Here is a 26,491-nt window from a genome sequence, read left to right on the forward strand (position 1 = left end):
GGGCTCGGAGAAAAGAGCCCTGCCCGGGGGTCGGGGGGGGGTCGGGGGGGGCTAGCCATGGTTTCCTGCATCGGGGCCCTGAAGGTTCTAGTTACGCCACTGAGTGGAAGACTGCTTTTCATACCAGATTCAGACACTTTTTTTTATTCAGTAATGCCCTTCGGTCTTTGCAATGCTCCTGCCACCTTCCAGCACTTCATTAACAACATTTTTGGAGATTTTTTGGACATTTTCGTAATTGTATACCTGGACAATAATTCGATTTTTTTTCTGTCCCTTGATCTACACTGGGGACTCTGCTGGCTCTGCCAACATGGACTGCATGTCAAGCCTGAGAAATGTGAATTTGAGCAGTAGAGCATCCACTTTTGTGGATCTGGTGATTTCCACATCCCATCCTAGACTGGCCTGCACCTACAGACAAAAGAGAGGTACAGTATTTTGTGGGGTTTGCAAACTTCTACTAGAGGTTTATCAAGGGATTATCTGCCATCATCACCCCTTTTCGCAACTGGCTAAGCAGAACATTCCTTTTCACTGAACCCCTGAGGCACAGGATGCTTTTGAAACTTTAAAGAGACTTTTTTTATCAGACCCTAACCTAAGTCATCCAGATCCATCCCTGCCATATGTAATAGAAGTTGATGCATCAGAAACCACAGTAGAGGAAGTTGTATCACAATGCCAGAATCTCAAGGACTTAATGCAGTCTGTGGCCTTCTTTTCACATGAGCTCTTTCCGGCAGAAAGGAATTATGATGTGCAGGATGGGGAGCTTCTTTCCATCAAAACTGCAAGAAAGCAGATATCTGCTGGAAGGGGCAACACATTCAAAACTAATTTATACTGCCACAGAAATCTTGAATATCCAAGGACTGCCAAATGCCTGAAGTCACACAAAGCTTGTTGGGCTTTTCTTAAAATGTGTTTCCCATAATACCTTCTGACCTGCATTATAAAATTAAAAAAATTGATCTGCTCTCGCAAATTAGGAAAGCCTCTGTAGGTGTTCCCTATCCTCCTAGAGTCACATTGGTACCTAAAGGCCTGTACACACAATCTGGCTTTTTGACAACAAACATGCAAATTAGCTGTTTTGGAGCAACATCCGACCGTGTGTACACTAAATCGGACAAACTTTTTCGGTTTTCATCTGACTTTTGTTGGCTGTGCGAACGGACAAACTTTTTGACAACATAAGTCCGATGGAGCAAAGTCCGATCGTGTGTACACAAAACCATCGGACTTTACAAAGATGCATGCTCACAATAAATGCAAAAGATCAGACAACAATACAGAAGTTGACCAAAGATGGCACTGGAGTAATTGATCGTCCTCTTTTGAAGTGTCGCCAGTATGTTGAGACGTCACTATGTTCCTGTTTGTTGCCTAAAAAGTCAGATCGTGTGTATCCAATACAAACTTACGGCCAACGCCCTTTGTACAAAAGTCCACTGGAAAGTTTGTACAAAGTCCGATCGTGTGTATAGGGCTTAAGAAAGGATTGCTGTGGCAAGAGAATAAAGTGTTTGTGCCAGAAAATGGTCAGGTAGCTGTGTTGAGACTTTGTCATGACCACCCTTGGTGGGCCACTGCAGAGTCCACAAGACACTTGATCTAGTGCAGAGCACATTCTGGTGGCCAGATGAAATATCTGAACTCATGTACAGTTTGTACTTGGAGTAAGACCGCTAAATGCAGAGCCTGTGGTCTACTCAAACCCTTGCCAGTTCCTGACAGACCATGGAGGATGATATGAATGGATTTCATAGTGGAATTTGCTCCATCTGAAGGGTGCAAGGCTATTTTTGTGGTGGTGGACCGATTATCCAAAATGGGCCATTTTCTGCCGCTGAAGAACATGCCTTCTGCCATGTGGACTGCTCAAGTTTTTGTCAAATAAATCATGAAACTTCATGGGGTTTCATCAAATATTGTCTCAGATAAAGGTGTTCAATTTACCTCACGATTCTGGAAGCCCTTATGCAAGGTCTTAAAGACTGAATTGTCTTTGTCTTCTACATACCACCCACATACCAATGAGCAAACGGATGCCAATAAAGTTCATGTGCATGTAAAGCAGGGGGGCCCAACCTTTTGAAGAGCGAGAGCAACTTGGTAACCGGTCGTGGGCCACAATGAGCAGAACAGGCAATGAAATGTCTGTGTGAGAGAGAGAGAGGAGCGGCGCCACTCTGAGTGCAGTATGTCAGTTAGAATTCAAGGTTTAATAAAAGTAAGATCAACTCATGTTTTGGTGAGATATAATGTGCATGGCATAAGTAGCTTGGGCTCCTGTAGCCCAGCAGGTCAGCAGTGGTGGTGAACAGTTCCCAGCGGCTCCAGTGATTCCCAAGGCTAAAGACGGTCACACAACAAGCACCTCAGTGGTGATGGATGGGAGGCGTGGTCAATCTCGCATTCACAGCATGCGTGCTCCTTCATCAGGCATCTGATTATGGATACTGTTGGCACTGTTGGTGGGTATTCCTGGTGGGTACTGCTGGCACTGCTGGTGGGCACTGCTGGTACTGTTGGTGGGTACTGCTGGCATTGTTGGTGGGTATCCCTGGTGGGTACTGCTGGCACTGTTGGTGGGTATCGTTGGTGACTGCTGTCCCAGTACGCATGTTCCCGACCCACTATTAACAAGCGTCAGTGTGACAGGAGCGCTGGAGGAAGCATGCAGCTGCAATAGAGAGCAGAGCTGATGCTTCCTGTATAGCGCCGGCTCCTGTTACAGGCAGAGTACATTTGGTATCACTCTGCCTGTGACAGGAACCGGCGTTATACAGGAAGCATCAAATCTGCTATCTCTAGTGCCAGCTCTGTTTTTCACACTGATGCTCGTGGATGGTGGGTTGGAAATCTGTGATCTGGGCTTGCTGACTTGCCATCCCAGAGAAGGAGATGAATGACCACATAAAAGGGCAGGCCAGTGGTTGGACACCCCTGGTGTGAAGGCAGGTGTCCCAATACTTTTCATAATATAGTGTATGTTTAGCTGGAATGAAGGAGAACAGAGGCAGAGGAGCTCAGAAGGGACATTAAATGAAAGTAGAAACACAAGAAATAAGTGGGGACAGTAAACAAGATAATAAGACACATGAGCTCAGCATGGTTGTGAAAGAGAGCATCAACAGGGATGCTGACTGAGTGAGGACAATGAAGACAATGAAGACAGTGAAGAAGAGCAGAGATACAGAAGCTGAGTTGAGACAGTGAAGAAGAGCAGAGACATATGAGCTAAGTTCAGACAGCGAAGGAGAATAGAAACAAATTGTTCAAGTACAAGACCAGAAACATAGGGGCTCACTGAGGACTGTAAAGAAGAGCAGAAACACAAAGTCTGAATGGTATGGTGACATTTAGCACAAATACAGAGGTAGAATAGGGACGGTGGCGGTATATTTTTAACTTTGTCTCCACTTGTGTTCCACAATATTAACGTATGTGAGGCTAACAGAAATTTTTAGGTCTGTAAGATGTTGTAGTTATGATTTTCAGTTGCTGTATTTGACATAGGAAGAAGCAAGGCAGAGGATCGTTATTTCCATTAGTCAAGAAGTGCAGGTTTGGATCAAGGAGCCAAAAGCAGGCTCATATATTACTACTTTATTACTACTGATACTATACATTACAGATACAGTAAATGCACCATAAATGCATTAAGCTTCTGCAGTTACAACAATGCATTTTGCATGTAAACATATTGCTCACCCTGATTAGATGGATCCCAAGGGGTTGGGAAGTTCATATTTAATGGCAGATTCCTCAAGACTCTATTTATAGATGACACCTTAAGAGAAATGAGTGTAGATTTACATTTTACATATTTACATACATATACATTTAATCCTCGTTGTACATGTACACATAAAGCTTTTAAAGAGGTAAGTTGCAATATCTAGCTAATATCTCTTTATCACTGTCAATTATCTGTTGCTAAAGATGTTCATAATTTGATTTGAGTAGCTAAGATCTAGCCACAACTATTTAATGTATGTCATAAACATACTGAACTCAGAATTTTGCAATTATAAGCAATGCTTTATATGGCATGATGTTTGTCAAAGGCAAATAAAATGTATTCTCTGTCATAGCATCTGGTGGAAAAGCTTAATCTTAAATACATTGACTAAATCCATTAGCTTATCAGCCTGATGCTTTGTATTAACACCATTGGGCATCAAAGCTAGCTTAATTAATCTGCATACAAAACTATGCACTGTTTTTTCTACGCTTTAGCCAGTTACCTATCAACGTCACATCCTGTAACTATGCCAGTCGTAAATAGTAAATGCCAGTAATAAGTTAATACAAGTGACATATATAGTTACCTATACTGTGGCATATAGTGTTGACACTTTGGTCATGTGTTTTGTGACTGGCCAAGGGTACATAGGGCAGAGCCAATAAAATAAAATATAAATTATTTCAGAATTGTTTTTTTTTTAGTTTTTATTAGAGTAAGAGTCAGATGTTATTATTTTTCTTTTTTGCAAAATTCCCCCAGGACAACATGACAGATCCATGTAAAGCATTCCTTTAGGTTTTATTATGCAGTACTATTACCATGAATTGAAAAAATGACCCTGATTAGCTGATCTAAAATCTTTAGTAAATAATTACAAGAAATTATGACAGGCAATCAAATGTACTTTTTTGTTGTTGCAGTATAACAGTCACATTTATACAGTATTAACTGAAAATGCATCTGAAAAAAGGTTGAATTTTCTTTTCAGTTAAAGAATTAACAATTTTCTCTATAGGTCTATGGAAAACTCTTGTTAACAATGTGATACCCCTCTACAGGAACACCTATATACATAGAGGCTGTCCGAAAGGACACTACATAGTCTAGAGTAAGTGGTTAGCGGAACCCTATACTGCTGCAGCAGATTAGGTGACCTCTCTGATGTATGATGGCTCTCCTTGACATCCTAATAGATCATTCCTTAAAATTTGGATAATTTAGGTGGGCTAGCACATTTTCAGTCCACCCTTGGAGCAAGAGCCAGGACAGCCCATTGATGCTGATATACTATGGTAGTTGTAAATATTCCAATGATTTCTGGTTTCTGATAATGTAAGGATACTGTATAACCTGCGTGGGTCCCTTCCCTGTTGATATGGTGGCTGTACTGTTGTATGTCTGTATTGTCTATGTGTTTAAGAAGAAAAAAAAAAGTAAAAAAAAGTAACAATTTTGTGGAATATGGATCCAAAATTTGAATATATTGTAGAGTCACAAAATTGCATGGCTCCCTAATGCAAAGTGTATGTAACTTTTACTTACACTAGGAATTTTATCTTCAGGACATATCTTTTCAGCTAACAGCTTGTCCCGGATCTCCCAAGCAAAGATTGATGGGTTCTCCCACTTGAGCTGAGCAATCTTCATTACCACTTTGGGCGTTGCCAGTCGTGGCTTGCTTCCCCCTATTGACTTAGGCTCTACATAACCAGTCTGGTAGTAGCGACCGAGAATTTTGCTTACACAGCCATTAGATACCTGTAACATGACAACAAATATATTTAGTAATTAGGGTCTATGATGATAACAATGAAATGTACAATTTATGCTTATTCTCTTTTCTCTAACAATATTACCCAGATTATGAGTGTGCCCCACACACCCAAATAATGTAATCCTTATTTTCAGGGCTTGTGTGGTACGCCTTGCTACTCCATCTACCACACAGATTTTATTGACAAAATCCCAGATGTAATTTTGACACCCAGGACTTGTTTAATATCACATATGCAGAAATTTCTGCTTCTGTGTTAATTGACACTCACAGAATAGTGTCTGCAGTCAAGAAGAATTACAATGTAACAATGCTATTTTGCTACATTGTAAATCTCTGGTTCATTTATAACCTGCATGCTCTGCATATGATGTCAATTAAAGCATTCTTGCAAGTTAGAAGTATCTATTTAACTCCTTGGTAACACTTTATTAACACTTTGAAAGAAAAAATGATAAAATAGTACATAGATTTGTATTATATATGTATAAATTGTACAATCATAGCGTAAAGTATGTACTTTTTATGTAAAGTAACAGTAATTGTTCTAAAACAAGTATTGGTCAACATAGAAAAAAATGCCTTTTTCGATATATTAAATTTAATATAGAACATATATATTGAACATGACATTGTCTATAGAAACATAGAAAACATAAATTTTTGTAAGGCAGTATTTCCAAGAGAAAATCTTGTGTGTATCAAAAAACTGAATATACAGTATTTATTACTTTGTTATAATAAATAATGACAACTTTATCATCAAATCAATGGACCCATAGCTTAAATTTAAAAATGATTCTGGTTCACAAGAGGTATATGACCGCTATAAGAGGGCTTCTGTTTGCAAAAAGTTTTTGTTAAAACATCTGTTACCTGTGAAAGAAGGCAGTAAATACTCGCCTTACCCCAGCATCTCTTGGGTCCCCTGCAGCTCTCTCTGGTTCCTGCCTCTAACCTCATGTCACTGCAGGAGAGAGTGGAGACGTGAGTTCTTTTTGTGAATGAGTAGGGGTACTATGTACCCAATACTCATTCACTTGGGGGGTTGAATCTGGGGGCCCCTTGTCAAAGGGTGCTTCCAGATTCCGATAAGTCACTCCCTGCACCCCCATATTCACCAGGCCAGGGTTGTAGGGAAGAGGCCCTTGTCCTCATCAACATGGGGTAAGGTGCTTTTCTAGGGGGGATCCCCTATGTTCAGGGCATGTGACTTTAAGTTTCCTGCTGGGCTGTATGGTCTGATAAGGTTCTGGGATGGATTTTAGGGAAACTCCATGCCATTTTTTTAGATTTTTGCCACGAGGCCCCCCCTAAAATCCATACAAGACCCGAAATGCCTGATGTGAATTGGGGGAGGCCTCTTGCATTTTTTTACATTTTCAGCTCTTATGTTTACATTCTGCTGCCAGCGGGGAATTCCTTGCTGACCGCAGGGATAACTCATCATTGTTAAAAAGTTCCCCAGTGCTGGCTTCTTAACAACCAATGACACATCCCTGCCATCTTTTGACAAAGGGGTGTGCCAGCTTCACTTCCTGTTTCTTCAGCTTACTGACAGTTGTTTAGCTGATCCCTGGATTCCAGCCATGCCATCTCCGGTGACTTGTGCTTCCATGATGTTCGGCGGGGTAGGTGGCTTTCCCACACAGGATCTGCCCTTAATCCAGATCTCCCGGTAAATGCAGGTTTCCCTCATCATCAGGGCCCTCCAGCAAACCTCTGCTGCTGCAGGTCGGGATCAGATCCAATTCTGGTAATGCTGTCCCACATTCAGCTCTGGCTTTTTGCTGTTTATATTACTGCTTCATTGTTGGAATAAACTGTATTTTATCTGACTTCTGGCTACTGATGTTACTGGGCTCTGGGCTTCCTATCTGGCCCATGGACAGTTTACATTCTGGTTCATTATAGCATCAGGGCCTAGCGGTGGTTTGGTTGTATATAATCCTTCTCCCCACCATCAGACCCAACTTTGTGTCTGCCCTGCTTTTTTTGTGTCCAATACTGACTCCTGTTCTTCCGCTGTCATCATAACACTATGATAGGGAGACAGTCTTTTTAGCGCCCAATTTTCTTGTGTTGTGTAATATATTCTGTGTCTGTGATGTCACTCTTCCTGGCTGAATTTCTAAGTGATTTGACATCCTGTTTCTTTCCTTTTCCAGTCCTGATATGACATGTCCCATGATCCTTTGAGCTTCTGGAAATTGATGCGGGGGGGGGGGGGGCCCTAGGGATACTGTAGGTGTTTCTGGGCCTTTATGTGAGTAGTTAAAGGTGTAAATGTTTCTTGCAGCATACCATAGAATAATAGCTTACTGCAAGACTACAGAGATAGGGCTATGGGAGGTTATTATGAAGGTTTTTCCTTCATATGTACTGTAAATAAATCACTTTACAGGAGCAGGGCTCTGGGAGCGCAAGCTCTGAGGGGTGGGACTCACACTGGTCACCATTTTTAACTGGGCAGGATTGGTTTCTAATTGTGATCTGTTACTGCAGCAGCACAGATAGCTTTCGGAACGGGCTGTGTATGTAGGTGCATCCTTCTTGAATTTTGCTGTCATCTACGAGGTGGGATTTGTGGGTTTGCACTCCCACCCACTATCAGAGCTGTGAAGGATGTTACATCATTCACAGAGTGGGAAAGACTATAAAGGGGAGTGTTATAGACTCTAGCTTCTGCAAGAAGTGGCTGTGGAAGAGTCTATCAGCAGGATATTCACATGATACAAAGTCACAACTGAAACCCATAATACAAGGGATCTGCAGACAACAGAGCAACATGGTACATAGGTATGATCTATGCTGGTGCTGATTATTCCATTCAGTTCTAGCGAAAAGAAACCTGGAATTCAGATTTAAGCTCTTTTAACTGTCTAGTAGAAAGGTTTAATGGGGTACCAATTAAAGCAAAAACTGTGCAAAGGAAATTTACCTGCAGCATCCTGGAAATATCACAGGCCCGCACTCCATTTGATGCAAGTTCTATAATCTTCTTCCTCTTACATGTGGGCAAGGGGCGTCCATTCACAAATAACCCACCAAGCTGATTCACACTGCTTGCACCTGTAAGAAACAGAAATGGATTTGAGTTTGCAGGCAGGGCCAGATTTTCTGCTGGCCACATAAGCCTTGGCCTAGGGCAGCATGCGTTGGAGGGGTGGTGCTTAGTTGACCAGGGCACTTGACATTTATACTGGCAGTTTATGGAGAGGCCAAGTACAAGCTTTGCTTTCCTCCAGCAGAAAGTGTACTGTGAGAGTTCTGTCAGGCTAGCTAAAACTTCACAATGGCTGCAAGTACAGAAGTGTGGGGGGTTGTGTGGTTCCAGAAAGAGAGGTGCTGCAGGAGCTACTGGCCAAATTTAGCCATATGGTAGGAGCTGCTGCTGCAAAAACGAAAATTTCACCCTGGCTCCAGGTACAGACGTGTAGTGGGGTGTGTTAGAATTGCTAATAACAATGAAGGAAAATGTATACAAAAATTTGGATACTGGAAAAAGATTGCGTGCAGGTGTGTTTGTGTGTCTTGTCATTTTTTAACTACCTTCAAAAATGTTTTCTTTGTTTACATGCTATTTTTTTACAAACCAAAAATTACAAAAAAGGAAACAATGAATTTACACAGAAATACCATTTAGGCCGGGTTCACACTGGTGCAACAAACGCTCTGACACTGGGAGCTCATGTCGCATGATGTGTGAAAATCAATGTTTCCCTATGGGAGCCTTCTTAACCGGTCCGACACAAGTCGGTCCGACTTTGAAAATGCTCCCTGCACTACTTTGGTCCGACTTTGATCCTACATTAGCCCATTGAATATCATTGAAGTCGGATCAAAGTCGGATCGCCTTCTTGCCTGATCCGACTTTGGCATGCGACTTGTGCTCTGATGATCTTGGGGAAATTTTAAATAAAAAACCGGCATGGGTTCCCCCTCCAAGAGCATACCATGCCCTTCGGTCTGATATGGATTTTAAGGGGAACCCCTTACGCTGAGATAAACGGCATGGGGGTCCCCCCAAAATCCATACCAGACCCTTATCCAAGCATGCAGCCCAGCCGATCAGGAAAGGGGTGGGAATGAGCGAGCACCCCCCCTGAACCATACCAGGCCGCATGCCCTCAACATGGGGATGGGTGCTATGGGGCAAGGGGACACACTGCGCCCCTCCATCCCAAAGAACCTTGTCCCCATGTTGTTGAGGACAAGGGCTTCTTCCTGACAACCCTGGCCATTGGTTGTCGGGGTCTGCGGGCGGGTGGCTTATTGGAATCCGGGAGCGCCCTTTAATAAGGGGGCTGCAGATACAGGCCCCCTACCCTATGTGAATTAGTATGGGGTACATCGTACCCCTACCCATTCACCTGGGGGAAAAAGTGTCAATAAAAAAATCACACTAGACAGGTTTTTAAAATAATTTATTAGGCAGCTCCAGGGATCTCTTCTGACTTCTCCTCTCTCCCTGGCCTCTTCTCCGCGCTCTCTGGCCTCTTCTCCCACTCTTCAGTGTCTTCTCCCAGGATCCTTCAATATCTTCTGCTCTTTTTACCTCTCTTTTGCTAGTGTTGGCCCAATCTTCTCCGTTGTCTTCTTCCCTCTTCTCTTCTTCTGATGTTGACATGACGCTCTCTACCACTGTAATGCCACATGCGCGGTGTGTGGTGCGCAACGACTTATATAGGCATGGGGCGTATCATCTGGTTACCCCCACATATCACGTCACCGCCCAGGGCATGATGGGCTGGTGACATTATAAGGGGCAAGGTCACCGAATGATATCACCCGGTGACCATGCCCCATACCTATATAAGTCATTGCGCACCACGCACGCGGCATTACATCAGGAGAGAGAGTCATGTCAACATCGGAAAAGAAGAGAAGAGGGAAGAATACGATGAAGAAGATCGGGCCAGCACTAGCAAAATAGAGGGCAAAAGAGCAGAAGATAGCGGAGGAGCATATCAGAACACACCAGAGACTGGGAGAAGAGGCTGGAGAGTGGGAGAAGAGGCCAGAGAGAGCGGAGAAGTCAGAAAAGACCCCCCAAGTCAGAAGAGAACTGCCTAATAAATTACTTTAAAAACCGGTCTAGTGTGTTTTTTTTATTGACACTTTTTTCCTCCAGATGAATGGGTAGAGGTTCGATGTACCCCATACTCATTCACATAGGGTGGAGGAATCCCGGATTCCAATAAGCCCCCCACCCGCAGACCCCAAGAACCAACGGCTAGGGTTGTTGAGAAGAGGCCCTTGTCCTCATCAATATGGGGACAAGGTGCTTTGGGGTGGGGGACCGCAGGGGGCCCCCCTGCCCCAAAACACCCACCCCCCCCCATGTTGAGGGCATGGGGCCTGGTACAGTTCAGTTGGGGGGGTTGCTTGCCCATTCCCACCCCCTTTCCTGACCGGCTGGGCTGTATGCTTGGATAAGGGTCTGGTATCGATTTTGGGGGGACCCCCATGCCATTTTTTCAGCATGGGGGTTCCCCTTAAAATCCATACAAGGACCTGGTATGCTCTTGGAGGGGAACCCATGCCGGTTTTTTATTTAAAATTTGACTTGGAGTTCCCCCTCAAGATTCATACCAAACAGTGCCTGGTATTGGAGTCGGATCCCCGTTCATTGAAGTCGGACACGTCTCTGACTTCAAGTCGCAGGGCAAAATCGGATCCAAAGTAGGATGAGTGTCATGTCACCCCAGTGTGAACCCAGCCTAAGGAACATAAGGAAGAAGATTTGCACACCTGTGGGACATCATTTCTCACAACCAGGCCACACTCTCTCTGCCTTTTAACCACTTACCAACCTGTAATTATACTGAGGGCTGCTGGCTCAGAAACTTACTGGTATATCACTGAGCACATGTGCACTGGCGCCCCCCTGAGGCACACAGCAGTGAAAACTTGTGACCGCTGTGTTCACATGGTAATCGGTATCTGGTATCTGGTATCTGGCCCCTGTGCACAGCCAGGGTATCATCTGATCTCTGTGATCACATGATTACAATGTAAACAAACAGTCATGAATGGTTTCTATGACTGTTTTGCTTACTATTGTGAGGCTCTGATTGGCCCATAGCTATTACATGGCACCTGGGCCAATCACAGCACCTTATACCATGTGATTAGCTGTAGTTAATCACAGATCACAATAGTAAGCAAGCTGTTGTGAATGAAAGGGATGTAAAAAATTAGTATAAAAAGAAAAAAAATGTAAAAAAAACTTTTTTTTCTTTATATACCGTCACCAGTCAGTAGTCCTGATCACTGCCACAGCAGTCATATGATGACACTGAACTATTCTGATGACAGGATGTGAAAAAAACATTTTTTTTTATTTAATTTCTTTATTTTCTAAAAAATTGAGAAAAAATTAAAACTTCAAACAAGTTGCCATGCCTCCTACTAAATACCTTGGACTGTCTACTTTCCAAAAAAGGGTCATTTGGGGTATTTGTACTGTCCTGGCACTTTAGACGCTCAAGAAAGGAGATAAGCCATTAGTACATTGGGAATGATCAATTTTCATATATATATATATATATATATATATATATATATATATATATATATATATATGTATATAGTAGTTTGTAGACTCTATAACTTTCACACAGAGTAAATAATATGATTTGGGTTATTTTTATGAAAAAAATGTTGACTACATTTTGGCTTAAATTTATGAAGAATGATTATTTGTTTGCCAAATTTTATAACAGAAACGAAAAAAAAATGTCAACACAGTGGGTGACAGATCAAGCCGCAGTGTGTGACTGTGAGGACATCCTATAATGATGTCCACCCAGGATGGGAAAGCTTCTGTTTCTCAATCACCATTAGGGATGAGCCGAACACCCCCCGGTTCGGTTCGCACCAGAACCTTCGAACGGGCCGAAAATTCGTACGAACTTTAGAACCCCATTAAAGTATATGGGACTTGAACGTTCAAAATCAAAATTGCTCATTTTAAAGGCTAATATGCAAGTTATTGTCCTAAAAAGGGTTTGGGGATCCAGCTCCTGCCCCAGGGGACATGGATCAATGCAAAACTTTTATAAAAAAACCTCAGTTTTTTCGGGAGTACTGATTTTAATGACGATTAAAGTTAAAAAAATAAAAATATTCCTTTAAATATCGTGCCTGGGGGGTGTCTATAGTATGCCTGTGAAGTGGCATGTGTTTACCATGTTTAGAGCAGTCCCTGCAGAAAATTACATTTAATGGAGAAAAAGTCATTTAAAACTGCTTGCGGTTTTAATGTAATGTCTGGTTCCGGCAATATGGATGAAAATCAGTGAGAAAAATGGCATGGGTAGCCTCACCTACCCATTACCAGCCCCTTTGTGTCTTGTACTGATATTAATAAAATAATAATAAAAAAAAGGAAAGGTGCGGGGCTCCAGGCCCTATATACTCAGAACTGCAGTATACAGGCGGTGCAAACAAGACAGGAACTGTGTAGGTTTGTTGTGTTAAGTAGAATCTGTTTGTAATTTTGAAGTGGTACATTTTTAAAGTGTAGCTCCAGTCAAAAAATCTATTTTTAAGCTTTTTGGAAAACATAGGGAAGGATTATCACCACTGTATAGTTTTTTTGTCCGCCCATAATTTTTTCATCTCACTTCCTGTTGTCTCCTTCCGTTTGCAAGTAGGAGACGTTTGTAAGTTGGATGTTTGAAAGTAGGGGCCTGCCCTATATGCTCTGCAGAAATTTGGCCCTAAGGTGTGGGTATTGCCACAAGTTAACACTGTAAGGACTTTTAGAGAGTAGAGTGACTTTTGGTGGCCGCTGGAGCGCCCTGCTGTGAACTGTTATATCAAGAATTGTAATTACATGCCATTGTTGAACAGTGGTAGAAAAATTGGGCCTTTGGTGGTTGTGGTGGTGGTGCTGGTGCCACAACACTGTAGGTCCCCACAGTTACTCTCGGTGGGTGCTGGAATGGGCCCTGCTGTGAAATATTATATCAAGAATTGTAATTACATGCACCTGTTAAACAGGGGCTGAAAAATTGGGCCTTAGGCACTGGTGCCACAACACTGCAACACCTCACAGAAACTCTAGTTGGAGTGCATAAATGAACCCTGCTGCAAAGCATTGCATCAAAAATTGTAATTACATGCCCCTGATAAACAGGGGCTGAAAAATTGGGCCTTAGGCACCGATGCTGGTGCCATGACACTGCAACCTCTCCCAGATACTCTAGTTGGAGTGCAGGAATGAGCCCTGCTGCAAAGCATTGCATCAAAAATTACAATTACATGCCCCTTTTAAACAGGGGCTGAAAAATTGGGCCTTAGCGACTGGTGGCGGGACACAGAACCAAAAATGTTCTTCCAAGCTATCAGCAGAATCATTGAGGAGGAAGAGGATAGTCAGTCAACATAACAGGATAGTCACTCAGCATCAGCATAGGCAGTCTTGAAGGGATGTGACATTTCAAAAAAAATTATTCGGTTACATCAGCTTCAGGTGCTTGGTAGCTGGTGGTGATCCAAGACTGATTCATCTTTATGAAGGTCAGTCAATCAACCGAGTCGTTGGACAGGCGCACCCTGTGATCAGTTACAAAGCCTCCAGTAGCACTAAATGTGCGTTCCGAAAGAACGCTGGATGCAGGACAGGCCAGTAGCTCAATTGCATACTGTACAAGCTCTGGCCAGTGATCTATCCTCAAGACCCAGTAACCCAGAGGATTTTCGGTGGGAAAGGTGTCCAAGTCTGACCTTGCCCCTAGGTATTCCTGCACCATTTAAAACAGACACTGGCAATGGTTGCTGGAACCGATCATACCTTGGGACTAAAAAATTGTCTGAACGCATCGGTCAGACAGCCACCTTCTCCACCGCTCTTTCTGTGATAGACCGAAGCCTCAGCAACACGTTGTCTAGGGCCAGGAGTTTGTAACCTCCCAGTCTCTGGGAACGCGTTGCACAGACCTTTCTGCAAGGCCTCCCGGAGATGTCTCATCCTCTGCTCCCTCTGCGAAGGCAAGATAAGGTCCGCAACCTTACCCTTGTACTGTGAATCAAGGAGAGTTGCCAGCCAGTAATGATCCCTCTCCTTGAGCCGAAGAATATGAGGATCCTTCCACAGGCTTTGCAGGATCACGGAGGCCATGCAGCGTAGGTTAGCTGAGGCATTCGGTCCGGAGTCCTCTGGGTCACTAAGGACGACATGATCCGCAGCCACCTCCTCCCAGCCACGTACAAGTCCACTGGTTTCTTGGGACTGTAAATCATCCCTAAAAGACTGTTGCTGCTGATGCTGAGCGCCAGGCTCCACCTCCATGCTGACACAATCCTCCTCCTCCTCATCCTCTTCCTGTGTGATCAGTGGGACAGCAGGAACACTGTCTGGATAAAGGGGGCCTTGAGAGGCAAGGAAGTCCTCCTCTTCCTGCCTCTGTTCTGCCTCAAGTGCCCTTTCCATTATTCCACGCAGCGTATGCTCCAACAGGTGGACACGAGGTACAGTGTCACTGATGCATGCACTGTCACTGCTCACCATCCTAGTGGCCTCCTCAAATGGTGACAGGACAGTGCATGCATCCCTGATCATGCCCCACTGGCGTGGTGAAAAAAACCGAGCTCCCCTGACCCTGTCCTGGTGCCGTAGTCGCACAGGTACTCATTGATGGCCCTTTGCTGTGTGTGCAGCTGCTGCAGCATGGCAGATGTTGAGTTCCACCTGGTGGGCATGTCACATATAAGGCGGTTCTTGGGCAGGTTCAACTCTTTTTGGAGCTCAGCCAGCCGAGCACTGGCATTGTATGATCGGTGGAAATGCACACAGACTTTCCTGGCCTGCCTCAGGACATCCTGTAAGCCCGGGTACCTGCCCAAGAACCACTGCACCACCAACTTAAGGACGTAAGCCACACAGGGCACATGGGTCAGTTGTCTCTGTCGGAGGGCGGAGAGGAGGTTGGTGCCATTGTCACAAACCACCATTCCTGGCTTAAGCTGGCATGGCTTCAACCACCTCTCAGCCTGCCCCTGCAGAGCTGACAAAATATTTGCCCCAGTGTGGCTCCTGTCCCCCAAGCACAACAGCATAAGCACAGCATGGCATCTTTTTGCCTGCGTACCTGTGTAGCCCCTTGAACGCCTACGGAGCAGCGCTGGTTCCAAGGACAAAGCACAGGGAGAGGCCATGGAGGAAGAAGAAGAGGAGGGGGTGAAGGAGAGAGGTATGTCACAACCAGTAGAAGCATTTTGGAGGCGTGGTGGTGGAACAACCTCCAACACTACTGCACCTTGTCCTGCATCCTTCCCAGCTGCCAGAAGAGTGACCCAATGCACAGTGAAAGATAGGTAACATCCCTGTCCATGCCTGCTGGACCATGAGTCAGCGGTAATATGCACCTTACCGCTGACCTCCCTGTCCAGCGAGGCATGGACAATGCCTTCCACATGCCGGTAGAGAGCCGGAATCGCCATCCATGAGAAAAAGTGGCGCTTGGGAACACATAGGGAATGGTTATCCCCCTTGTATAATTTTTTTGGCCGTCCATTTTTTCATCTCACTTCCTGTTGTCTCCTTTCGTTTGCAAATAGGAGACATTTGTAAGTTGGATATTTGAAAGTAGGGGCCTGCCCTGGCCCTAAGGTGTTGGTGTTGCCACAAGTTAACACTGTTAGCCCTCAAAGTGAGTGGGTGCTGGAGAGCCCTGCTGTGAACTATAATATCAAGAATTGTAATTACATGCCATTGTTGAACAGTGGTAGAAAAATTGGGCCTTTGGTGGTTGTGCTGGTGCCACAACACTGTAAGTCCTCACAGTTACTCTCGGTGGGCGCTGGGAGTGGCCCTGCTGTGAAATATTTTATCAAGAATTGTAATTACATGCACCTGTTAAACAGGGGCTGAAAAATTGGGCCTTAGGCACTGGTGCCACAACACTTCAACACCTCACAGAAACTCTAGTTGGAGAGCAGAAATTAGCCCTGCTGCAACCTGCCACTGATGAACTGCACATTGCACAAACTCACGGAAGGGGGCCGAGTCTACCAACTGAAAAGGCAGCAGTTGAAGTGCTAGCAATTTAGCCAAGCTAGCATTCAACCGCTGGGCATGTGGATGGCTGGGAGTGAACTTCTTTTGACGGTCCAACAGCTGGGGCAGGGAAATTTGCCTGGTACAATCGGACGTCAGTGTACTGCTAGCAGAGTGCCCGCAAGTACTTGACTGTGACACACCTAATTCTACACCATCATTCCTCTCAGTGCAGGTTTCAGAGAGGACTGAAGATCTAGTGGGGTTGGAGACCCCAGCTGATGAGGAGCAAGGAGAGGTCCGCTTTGTTCTTTGGTGTGTGTCTTTAAGGTACGCTTGCCAACGAGCTGCATGGCAGGTCAACATATGTCTGGTCAAGCATTGGTGCCCAAGTGGCTGATGTTTTGGCCACACGAGATACACTTGAGACATATGTTCCAAATAGCAGCGGTGCCCGCACCAAAGAACTTTTGGAATAACACACAGAGGCAGCGCCCTGCACAGGTGGAGCTCTGCGGTGTGATTCAGTCGGTGTGCTGCCCTTAAGCTGGCCCCGGAGGCCATCCTGCCTCATTGGAGATGTGCCTCATGCTCCTCTCTCCTATCAGGCACCCACGTGGAGTCAGTGACCTCATCATCCCATTGTCAGGGCTGGCTTAGCCCTTCCTCCTCTGGGCTGGCCGCTCAGCTGTCGGCTAATTGCCAGCTCTCTTCTCTTTCCACAGTTACCAGCTGTTCCCGATGATTCTCGTCTGACCTGTCTATTTAAAGCCTTCCAGCTCACTCTTTCATTTGCCTTTGCGTTGGTCACATCACTAGGAACCATCTCCTGCTGTTTGTTTCAAGACTGGCTTACTGACATCTCTCCTGGCTTCTATCCTGCTTGCAGTTGCTCTCCTTGGATCCCTGATGTCTGGACTGGCTGATTACCCAATCTGGTTTATGAACTTTGGACTGGCTGACTACCCGATCTGACTACTGGACTCTGGCTATGCTTGACTACGCTTTTTTCTATTTACCTTTTTATTTTTATTAATAAACAAGTGTGATTTGATTGTACTTCTGTCTCTGTCTGTTTCATGGTTCCTGACACCCCTCCCTCTTCATCACTGGAGCAAACCTGGCAGTATGCTGCAGCTGGTGGAACATGACTGCCAGATTTCTGTCCTTCTTGAGCATCCCCTCTCTCTAGGCTCACGCTACTGCCTTCCTCTAGCTGGGTATCATCATCAGAGCCTTCAAAACGCTTAGCATCCTCCTGGAGCATGCACCCAACACTGTGCTCAAACAGTTTGGGGGACTCCTCAGGAGAACATGGTGGGTCTAGGGAAGGAGTGACTGATGACATTGAGACGAGGGAAGAGGGCGCTTTGGCAGCTACTTTGCCAGTACCCTGAGCCTGGGTTTGAGAGGATGAGGAGGATGAAGAGGGCTTGGTCATCCACTCTACCAAGTCTTTGGCATGTTGCGGCTCAACACGTCCAGCTGCCGAAAATAAGGACAAATGTGTCCCATAGGCCACATGCTGATGACGATGCACCATGTCAACGACCAGCACTGTTGCCTCTAGACACAGAGCCTGCTTGTCCTCTTTTTTTGGCTTGTGACTGTCTGCCTCTCCTTGTTGGCCTTCCAGACATACTAATGGCCTGCCGGGAGATGAGAACACCAGCAATTGGGGGTAGCTTGAGGTGTATACTTTGCAGGAGGCCCAATACACCCACTGGAACTGCTACAGCTGCCTGTGGTATAGGATCAGAACAACACCAGCAATTGGGGGTAGCTTTGGGTGTATACTGTGCAGGTGGCACAATACACCGACTGTAACTGCTCCAGATGCTTGTGGTATAGAAACAGAATAACATCAGCAATTGGGGGTAGCTTCAGGTGTATACTGTGCAGGAGGCACAGTACACACACTGTAACTGCTTCAACTGCCTGTGGTATAGGAACAGAACAACACCAGCAATTAGGGGTAGCTTCAGGTGTATACTGTGGAGGTGGCACAGTACACTGACTATAACTGCTGCAGATGCCTGTGGTATAGAAGCAGAAAAACACTAGCAATTGGGGGTAGGTTCAGGTGTATATGGTGCAGGAGGCCCAATACACCCACTGTAACTGCTGCAGATGCCTGTAGTATAGAAACAGAACAACACAAGCAATTGGGGGTAGCTTCAGGTGTATACTGTGCAGGAGGCACAATACACCAACTCTAACTACTGCAGCTGCCTGTGGTATAGGGACAGAACAACACTAGCAATTGGGGGTAGCTTCAGGTGTATACTGTGCAGGAGGCACAATACACCCACTGTAACTGCTGCAGATGCCTGTGGTATAGGAACAGAACAACACCAGAAATTGGGGGAGTTTCAGGTGTATGCTGTGCAGGAGGCACAATACACCAACTCTAACTGCTGCAGCTGCCTGTGGTATAGGAACAGAACATCGGCAATTGGGGGAGCTTCAGGTGTATACTGTGCAGGAGACACAATACACAAACTCTAACTGCTGCAGCTGCCTGTGGTATAGAAACAGAACAACACCAGCAATTGGGGGTAGCTTCAGGTGTATACGGTGCAGGAAGCCCAATACACCCACTGTAACTGCTGCAGCTGCCTGTGGTATAGGAACAGGACAACACTAGCAATTGGGGATAGCTTCAGGTATATACTGTGCAGGTGGCACAATACACCAACTCTAACTGCGCTAAGTTCAATCACAAGAAAAGAAGACACTGTCTCTGCCTATCCTATCTCTCTGAATGCCACAACACACTACACAAGGCCACCACGCAGGCGGCCTTATATAGTGTGGGGCGTGTACTAAACCCCCTGAGCTATAATTGCCCACAGGCATCCTGCCTGAGGCCAATTATGGCTCTCCTCGCTGCCGGCGCTGTGATTGGCCAAGCATGTGGGTCACCATACTAAAATCACAGGAGAACTAAAGGTACTACATCAAAACATCTTTCTCTCTGCACACATTTGTGATTGTGTCACTCCAGAACTGATTCTGTCTCTGAAGGAACATTTAGGGTAGGGGTTGGTATTGTATTGATTGTATCTTGATGTGCTCAAAAGTTTACATACTCTTAGAGAATTGGTAAATTACAATATATACCGGTACTATTTTTAAAGAAAACATGTGAGTGAGCAGACAAAATATATTTCTATTATTTCTTGGGGATTCATATTCAACTGTAGGTCATAACAGAATGGTATAATCATAAAACAAAACATGGCAACAAGTCAACCAGTGAAATGACCCCTATCCAAAAGTCTGCATACCGTTAGTTCTTATTCTTAATAATGTGTATTGCCACCTTTAGCATCAATGGCATTATGCAGTCTTTTGTAATAGTTGTCCATGAGTCCATGAATTATTGTAGAATGCCTAAAGGTCATGCAAACTCTTTGGTTGTCTGTTTTATTGTTAAAAAAAAGATGAGACTGTAATGGCCACTCCAGAAACATAGTGCTTATGGTTGTGACCCTAAAGCTCTATTTTGGTCTGTCACTCCAAATTACAGTGTGCCAGAAGCTGTGAGGTATATCAAGGTGTTGTCAGGCATATTGTACCTGGGCTTTTTTGTGGCATCGGTGCAGTAAAGGCTTCTTTCTGGCAACTCGACCATACAGCAAATTTTTGTTCAAGTATCATTGTAATGTGCTCCTAGAAACAACCACACCATCTTTTTCCAGAGCAGCCTGTATTTCTCCTGAGGTTACCTGCAGGTTTTTCTTTATATCCCGAACAATTCTTCTGGCAGATGTCACTGCAATCTTTCTTGGTCTACATGACCTTGGCTTGGTGTCAAGAAATCACAGAATTTTCCACTTCTTAATATATGGACAGTACTGACGGGCATATTCAAGGCTTTGGGTATCTTTTTTTTAATCCTTTTTCATCTTTAGAAAGTTCCGTTACCTTGTTACACAGGTCTTTTGATCGTTCTTTTCTGCTCCCTATGGCTCAGTACCTAGCCTGCTCAGTGCTAGCAAACGAATTGACTATTTATACACAGATACTAACTGCAATTTAAAAAGCCACAGATGTGGGGTATTGACCTTTAATTGCCATTTTAAACTGTGTGTTACTTTGTGTGTCTGTACCAAGGCCAAACATTCCAGGGTATGTAAACTTTTGATCAGGGCCATTTGGATGATTTCTTTTATCATGAAAAAAAGCCAAACAGCTATATGATAATAAATGACTTCATATGATCATTATCCTTAAATAAAAGAAATATTTTTGCCACAATTAGTCATATTTTTAATATTAATGCCAACATTTCTTGATTTCTGCCAGGGCATGCAAACATTTCTGGTAAAAAATTTTTTTAAATATATGAGAAGTAAGAATAGCTGTAATTATCTCACGCAGGGGATATGAGCAGTAAGCATAACATAGTACAACATAATAATGCACATTGAAAACATTGTGCCCCTGGAAGACGTTACCTATAACGAAACGGCGTAGGGAGGAGCGACGTACTGACGTCACCGCGATCTACGCTGGACCCGGAAGCGACGGGCAGCATTACTAAGCCGGCCGGCGAATTTGTTTGTTTTACAAAGCAAAGTTTTTTCTACTTGATGTAAGTGCAATCTTTTTTATTATATTAAATTTCGTGACTATATCACACTATGGCGATTCCTTTCGTTATTATATGTGCTGGGCAATGAGCGGTGTGGCCGTAGGATTTTTCTAACCATTGGAATAAGCGGTGTGGCTGTAGGATTCTTCTAACCACTTGAACCAAGCGCTTAAAGAGGATACACCCTCCATGCAGTCCTGACTCAGAGGAAGCGTTTTTGATTTGGCGATATCTGGTCTCTGAGATGGGATCAGTGTAGCTGGTAAGCGGCAGTAGTGTTGGTGGTGGAAGTCCTCTTTTTTCCTGCAAACTCTGATGACACTTTTCCTATATCAGTGTGGTGTGTTTAAAACACGTTGGAGATTACAAGAAAAACATTTTTTGTTGATGGGATGATGGACTAATATTTGAACATTAGTATATGCATTTCCCTGTCTGCACTTTGTTAATATTTTTGATTTCATGCTTTATTTATTCACTCATTTGCTTCACATAGCATTTATCGGATCAGTATAGCGCAGCTTATTTGGGAATAATTATTTGAATTGTTTTATTGAACGGTTAAAGCTGCTGCTGCGTTTATAATTCACAATTTTTTTTTTTTTTTTTTGTTTCATTACTTCACATTAAGTTTACATAGGAACAGCGCTGTATTTTTTAGGTTTTTACATTGAAAACATGTTTGGTAGAATGAACTGTTGAACACCAATAACCCTCCAGCCAAGGTAGCATTGGATGACTGAGCTTAATTGCTCAGGGGTTGGGGCGTGGATTAGTCCACAAAAAATTTGGAAAAACAAAACTTGGATCAATGTCATATGAACAAACAAAAAAAGGGGAAAGAGAAAAAAGGGGGGGGGGGGGGGTGGCAAAGGAGGGACACAAGAGATGAGAAGGAAAGACGGAGAAGGAAAAGGAGGTGCAGAATAGGTAGGAAAGAGGTTCCCCCAGGTCAGGGGGGGCAAAGGAGGTCAGCTAGAGAGGCCTATGCTGGTCGGATGCAAAGTGGGAGGAGCATAGGAGCACCACGGGCCCCATAGCTTGAGGAATTTGGCATGGGAGTCGTGGACAGTACCAGACATCTTCTCATTAATCATGAGAGTCGTTAAGATGCTCTTCCCCTCCACAAATGAGACTGCCGGCCTCTTCCAGGCCCTTTCTATTGCACACTTTGCAGCGATAAACAAATAGGTGGCCAATTTCTGCTGATAGGAGAATAGGCTGGGATCGGGCAGTGGAGTAAGGCCAACTTGGCATCTTTGTGGGTAGACACATGGAAGAGAGTAAACAGAAACCCAAATACCCTTGACCAGAATCCCATTAAGCAGGGGCAGGACCACCAGATATGAAGTTCATCTCTGCGCTGATCACAGCTCCTGAAGCGTCTATCACTGTATGATGGGATTGATTTGGCAATACGGTTGGAACCCAGTACCAGCGGATGAGTACCTTATAGGCTACCTCCAGGGTAGCCATGTCAAAGGAGCATTTTGCAATATTATACCAGGGTTTGCTTCAACTCACCAAATCAATGGGAGATAAGTCCTGCTCCTATTTGGGGACATAAGGAGGTTGGAGTCCTGCTCAAGTTAAGGGAGGAGAAAATCAAATATATGGTACCAGGAAATCCTGGAGAGCGTTGGCATGTTTGCTCAAAGGCAGTTTTCTGGTACAAAAAAAGGTCATTGTGTCTGAGAGAGGATATCCGGTGTTGCAATTGGAGATAGCAGAAAAATTCCACTGGGGGAGCATCATGAGTCTCTTGGATTCCAGCCCACGAGGGGAAGGTGCGGGTTCCAAGAAAATGTTGGACCTGAGAGAATCCATGGGCTGGCCACCAGGAAAAAAACATGAGGTTATTCTAAGCCGGGGGAAACATAGGGTTATTTAGGAAGGGGAGGAGTGGAAGGGACGGGGACACAAGCCCACTGGAGTACTGAAAAGAGTCCCAAAGCTTCAAGCTATGGGCCATTCGGGGGCTGAGTGAAGGGGGACACAGTTTAGGAGGAAGCCATAAGAGGGCAAAGATGAGGACTGGTGCACAGTTGGGGATTTCCAGGAGAACCCAGAGTGGAATATCGGAGGTATCCTGGAACATTGCAAGCTGGGAAATTTGCGCAGCCTGGTAATATTTGGCGATATTTGGGACTCAAAGCCTACCTCTCAGCCTGTGGGCATAAAAGGTAAAGCGGGAGACCCTGGAACACTTGTTAGCCCAAATAAAGAAGAGAAGCCTTTTCTGGAGAAGACGCAAGAAGAATGTGGGGATGTGAACCGGTAGGGTCCGAAAGAAGTATAAGATCTTCAGAAAGACCGTCCTCTTGACGATATGAATCCAAGATGAGGTGGAAAACCACCAAGATGTCATGAGCGCTGTGATGGTACGTAACAGAGGATAGTAGCTGGCAGAAAAAAAGAGAGGAATAAGAGGGAGTCAGCTTAATACCCAAATAAGGGCATGCAAAGTTTTGAGCACAACTGTATATACCTGCCTTTGAGCAAACATGCCAACACTCTCCAGGATCTGTGTTACTACACTACTGATTATGTATATAGCTTGATATGCAGCTCCGGCAGGAAAAGGACTCTGAGTCTGTGCTGCAGATGGGCAATTTACACAGGCATGAATGGAGGAGAGACTCCTATTGCAGAACATAGAGCAGCCAGTGTTAAGCCACCCTCTATCCACTAGGGGGTGCCCTGAGGATGTGAACTGCTAGAGAACCTGGGAAGTGGGAAGGGCTGTATGAGATGTAATCCCCAAATAGTCTTAACCTGTACTACAGTTCTGTTCTTGAACCTTTAATCCCAAAGACTCTCTGTGGAGAGGAGATATTGCAACTTTCCCAGTGAGGGAAGGAAGGGTAGACATCTTGGCAAGAAAGCTGAGGCTGCAAGGGGACTGCTGCATCTGACTGAAAGAGGGACACAGGGGAAGCCATTCTAAAGCATCAGAGGACGACATGAATGCTGTTTGAGCCTGCTGCCTGATTGAGGAGCTGGATCCTGAGCACTTTGCCAGTGAGCAGAAAATCCCCCTGCTGACACAGAGTGGTGAGAGGCTAATGGCCAACCTTGCATTACACATTGCTAAAAAAGGGACAGAGTTGTTTGTAAGTAATACAGTGGCAGTGTCTGCACCAGCTCTTAAAGGAATATTGACATGAGCACTCCACCATAATGGTAGAGCCCAAATGACAAGCTGTGTACACCCCTCACTTTTTCGTAAATATTTTATTATATCTTTTCATGTGACAACACTGAAGAAATTATATTTTGCTACAATGTAAAGTAGTGAGCCTATAGCTTGTATAACAGTGTAAATTTCTTGTCCCCTTAAAATAACTCAACACAGCCTCTAATGTCAAAACCGCTGGCAACAAAAGTGAGTACACCCTAAGTGAAAATGTCCAAATTGGGCACAATTTGCCATTTTCCCTCCCCGATATCATGTGGCTTGTTAGTGTTACAAGGTCTCAGGTGTGAATAGGGAGCAAGTGTGTTAAATTTGGTGTTATTGCTCACTTTTGTGAGATACTGTATATATGTATATGTATTTTATAACAATTATTGTTGCTGCAGCATATTACTCCTATTGCTTAAGTATTGTAGTATAATTCTCTTATTCTTCAGTACAGTATATTTCATCTTTTTTACTCTGTTGTAATATACATTTTTTGCTCTTACTTAAAATATTCCTAAATCCAGGACCCTGTATTCACTATATCTGGTCTCCCACAGTATCCAGAACATGGAAATGCAATAATTTTATTAAATATAAACTGCTAAATACCTTTTCTCCTCAGCAGTATATAGCAGTCGTGTGACTTCTATCAGTGCCTGGTTAAAGCTTGTAGGAGGAGTTTTCAAACTGTACTGGCTATCCTATCAGGATGCAGGACCCCTGTCCCTCTCTCTGGACAGTTCTGATTGGCTGATCACATGTACTCTCCCAAGAAAAAGAAACTCTCTCTAGCAATACACACCAAACTGATAGTGTGCAGACTGAATCCAGTAACTCTGTTTTATCCGGATATGTTTTGGAGACAATACAAGAAGGGGAGGATCTGTACATACAGGATCAAACAGCCTTTTTTACACATTGTGGAGGATTAACCCCTTAGGTTTAATGGTGAGTATAACAAGCATGCTTACAGTGGAGGGCCACTCTAAAAAAAACAAAAAAAAACAGCATTAATATTCGTAAAAAAAAAAAAACATTTGAAAAAAAAGTTTTTTTTACCTTGCCAGAAACCCATGTTGCTAGGCAGTCTTCCTAATCTGCCTCTTCCTACTCTGCGGTGATCTTCGGTCTTCTCTCCTCCTAGCATTTTGTTCTGGGTAATGGGGTGCACTGTGTTCTGGGAACTGTGTGTTTTCTAACACAGCGCGTCCCATTCACTAAGCTCAGAGCGACTCGCGCATGCGCAGTAGAAAACGGGCAGTGAAGCCGCAAGGCTCCACTGCCTGTTTCCCTTAGTGAGGATGGCGGCGCCGGGATCCGAGAGCCGAAGGACGGCTCGGCCTCGGGCGGCCAACACCGCAGGCGCCCTGGAAAGGTAAGTGTCCTTATTAAAAGCCAGCAGCTACTTTTAAAAAAAAAAAAACACTGCTTTGACTGCATATAAAGACTGATTTTACTGTTGTGGGTTTAGTAACACTGTCCTTTTTTTTTTTTTTTTTTTTTTTTTATAATTGACAATTTTTATTGAATTTTATATTTTCAATACAAAAATAGAAGAAATAAATGAAGAAGAAAGAATAAGGAAAAAATATATAATTAACCTTCTCTGGATAGCACAAAGGCTGTCGTCAAATAACAAAGATAAGACATAGCCTGCTTACATAAAAGACTAGACTCTATCCTAATAGGAAATGAGAACATAATACTGAAATAAGGACAATAAGAGCACTGCAGTCATGCATACCATATCAGCACATTTGTAATTTATAATAGCATAGCCAGCATCTCCATGAAAATAAGAGAAAAAACAAACAAAAATACAGATTATACCAACCAGCTTTTTCCAGTGAAGGGCCACTAAACACCTGGCCGCGGTTAATATATGTGTGGCCAGTATTTTGGCTAACCCAGGGAGTGTAAGAGGAAGAAGTCTCAATAAGAAAACCTAAGGGGATAAAGGAATATCTACCTTGAACAGAAGCCCCTGGACCGAGCCCCAATAAGGCTGAAGAAGATGAGCAATGCCAATAAATGAATGAATAACATGCCCCGGTCCCGGAGACATCTCCAGTAATAATCCAAGGCTATTGAATATATAGCATGTAGAGAAGATGGTGTCATGTACCAAAAGAAAAGTACCTTATAAGTGTTCTCCTTACAAAGCATAC

General features: G+C 44.1%; 1 protein-coding gene across 1 annotated transcript in view; it reads right to left on the bottom strand.

The window, feature by feature from the left end:
* Positions 1-26,491, bottom strand: part of PAX4 (paired box 4) — a 102,196-nt gene that overhangs the window by 46,708 nt on the left and 28,997 nt on the right. Inside the window, exons 2-4 of the mRNA XM_077474253.1 lie at positions 8,473-8,603; positions 5,300-5,515; positions 3,721-3,799 (exon numbers count right to left, since the gene is read on the bottom strand). Of these exons, the coding sequence (XP_077330379.1) occupies positions 3,721-3,799; positions 5,300-5,515; positions 8,473-8,603 (426 nt within the window). The remainder of the gene's footprint in view (positions 1-3,720; positions 3,800-5,299; positions 5,516-8,472; positions 8,604-26,491) is intronic.

This window comes from Lithobates pipiens, unplaced genomic scaffold (genome assembly GCF_037356315.1).
Source record: "Lithobates pipiens isolate NorthernLeopardFrog02 unplaced genomic scaffold, aLitPip1_a1.2 Scaffold_8, whole genome shotgun sequence".
Classification (NCBI taxonomy): Eukaryota; Metazoa; Chordata; class Amphibia; order Anura; family Ranidae; genus Lithobates; species Lithobates pipiens.